This window comes from Priapulus caudatus, unplaced genomic scaffold, assembly GCF_000485595.1.
Source record: "Priapulus caudatus unplaced genomic scaffold, Priapulus_caudatus-5.0.1 Scaffold3882, whole genome shotgun sequence".
Classification (NCBI taxonomy): domain Eukaryota; kingdom Metazoa; phylum Priapulida; class Priapulimorpha; order Priapulimorphida; family Priapulidae; genus Priapulus; species Priapulus caudatus.
In genome coordinates this window covers 3,203-5,742 of record NW_014580943.1, presented here as the reverse complement: position 1 = coordinate 5,742, position 2,540 = coordinate 3,203, and the positions used below count along the sequence as shown (strand labels likewise).

Genomic DNA, 2,540 nt, shown 5'->3' with positions numbered 1-2,540 from the left:
CATGTTTCCAGACCATGTATTCTAATGCATTCTGTGTTTTTTTAAGATGCAGAGTGCATCTCCGATGCAAGTACAACCATGTAAGTACTGATCATAAAGGAGATGTCAGCATGCTGGTTTTCATGGCAAATATGTCACATCAGAGCTATATTTAGAACTAGACCGAGTTTAGAATTATGGGCAAATATTTTATAGGTAGACAAAAGCTGATGGGTGTTCTTACGTGCAGAATTTACTCTGCATCCATTGCACATTTGACTTGACATGCAACAAATCCTCAATTGTGTTACATTTCAGACTTGAAAATATTAAGACAACCACAGAGAAACGGGCATAGGTTTCGATATACGTCGGAGCGTGGCAGTCATGGAACCCTAGAGGCTGAGAGAATGAGTAGGGACCAGAAGAAAAAGGAGTATGTTAGTGTCAAGGTGCGTGACATCAGATGTACCTAGTTAAACAGATGCAACTGTTTCCACGCGAGCTGAAAAAAACACACTGCGTCCAAGCGAACAATGCGAATGAAACAATCAGTGCACACAGCAACAACTCGTGTAAACTCAGTTGCGCGATCTACAGGCGATTGTCGGTTCAGATAAAATGTTGCTTGCATAAACAAACATCCCCTACAAATTACACATGTTATTTTGAATTGAATAATGTTAATTGGACTAGAGAATTTTGTACGAATTACGAATTACAGAATACGAATTATACAACGGAAATTAAAGGGAATAAAGACGAGAAATATTGGGACCACATGTTTTTGTACGAATTAGGTCATTCTACGAATAAAGTGATGACGAATTAAGCGAGGTTGACTGCATTAGTCTCATAAAATATTTGTGACCCGGTGAGTCGGAAAGCTTGTGTACCTACACTAAACATATTCTCTCTCGTCAGTTGGTAGGTTATGGACCGCGAGCTAAGATAGTAGTAAGTTTGGTCACCAACGACAGTCAACGTGAGTCGCACATTCACCGATTGGTATCCAAAAAGTCTGATCTCTCCGCTAACGTATGGAGCCACCCAGAATTACAAGTGGACATGGCGTGTGAGATGACTGCCACGTACGTGAGTTGCATGAGTTTAATAAAAGGCGTAAACAATCAGCATAGCGTCGCTGTAACCTAGCTTACTGCACAACAGAGTCCTAATCTTAAACAGAGAATCATTTGTTGTCCTTTTAGGTTCAGTGACATAGCAGTTACGGTTGTTCCACAGAAGATGCTGACGGATATGCACTTTAAAGAGCATATATCTGCAGAAAAAGGAAAGAGCCGCAGTGTTCCTATAAACTGTACGTATGTGCACAGTGCTCATGATCATGTGATCATCTATCGTGAAATACTATAGCTCGCAGGCTTTCCAGCGGCCCTAAAATTCCTTAAAATTCTGAAAATTTTGAGCTCGTCCTAAAAAAAAATTTTAAATCGTAAAAAATGTATGAAATTCCTAAAAAAAGGGCTCAAATTTTATTCAATTTCCTAAAAAAAAAATCCACAGATATGTTTTGAGTTTTTGGTGATGAGATGATGAACTTTTGGTTTGTAATTATGTCTAATGCAGGGTCTCCAACCATTCCACATTCTGCGGAATCATTACGATTTCTAGGCTTAATTTCCGCACTCCGCAGCGGCAAGGTTATATTCCTCATTTCAGTTGCACTGTACAAAATTTGCACTGATTGTTTGCATTGTTCGCTTGGACACATTGTTTTTTCAGGCATTTTGTATCATCTGGCATGTCTACGGTAAATGGAATAGCCTAGTCAGACAGGCGCTGTCTGCAAGGTGTCGCGCGTAGTTTGTCTGCTAATCAGACAAGGGTTGTAGGGTTGAGTCTAGGGTTGAGATAGTGTTATCAGACATTAGAATATGGCCCACAGTATGCCTCAGATTGCAGAAAAATGGCTTAAATTTTTTAAAAAATTTCTGGGGGGCATGCCCGCAGACCCCCCTAGCACTGGCATGCCTACGGCACGCGGGCCTGCCTGCGGCAGCCAAGGAATAGCTGGTAGACTGGACACATACAACAGAGAACTTTATCTGTAAGTTAACACGTTGATGTTTATGAAAGGTAAGTGACTTATTTTATCCCTAAAATGTTTCGATTCAACTCTAAAAATTCCTAAAATAGCCCTAAAAAAATCAGAATTTCTCCCTAAAATTAGCCCTTAACTGCTGGAAAGCCTGTATAGGCTATAAAAAGGGTCAAACAAACTTTTGCATTCTTGGTGAATTTTCTATGACGTTTGGGGTCGCAACAGACTAACATGATATACAGGGTTGGTATCCGTCCGGAAAACCCACGGGAATTCTGGAATTTTAAAATGACATTTTACATCCCTAAAAAGTCCGGGGTAAAGTTGTATTATTATGATTAGTCCTGGAAAGTTGTGGAAATGTTGTCACATATCTATTAGGTTCATATTTTACCAATGATAACTAACAAGTTTAATATACTTAAAGAGACAGTAGCCTCTAGGATTTTACTGCATACAACTGTACTTACTGTATAACAAATCGTCTATACCCACA

The 2,540-nt window shown here is 39.5% G+C and overlaps 1 protein-coding gene across 1 annotated transcript in view; it reads left to right on the top strand.

Moving 5' to 3' along the window:
* Positions 1–2,540, top strand: part of LOC106819641 — a gene marked incomplete at its 3' end in the record, with an annotated part of 5,469 nt that overhangs the window by 1,084 nt on the left and 1,845 nt on the right. Inside the window, exons 2-5 of the mRNA XM_014824246.1 lie at positions 47–80; positions 298–431; positions 904–1,070; positions 1,191–1,300. Coding sequence (XP_014679732.1) covers positions 47–80; positions 298–431; positions 904–1,070; positions 1,191–1,300 — 445 coding nt within the window. The remainder of the gene's footprint in view (positions 1–46; positions 81–297; positions 432–903; positions 1,071–1,190; positions 1,301–2,540) is intronic.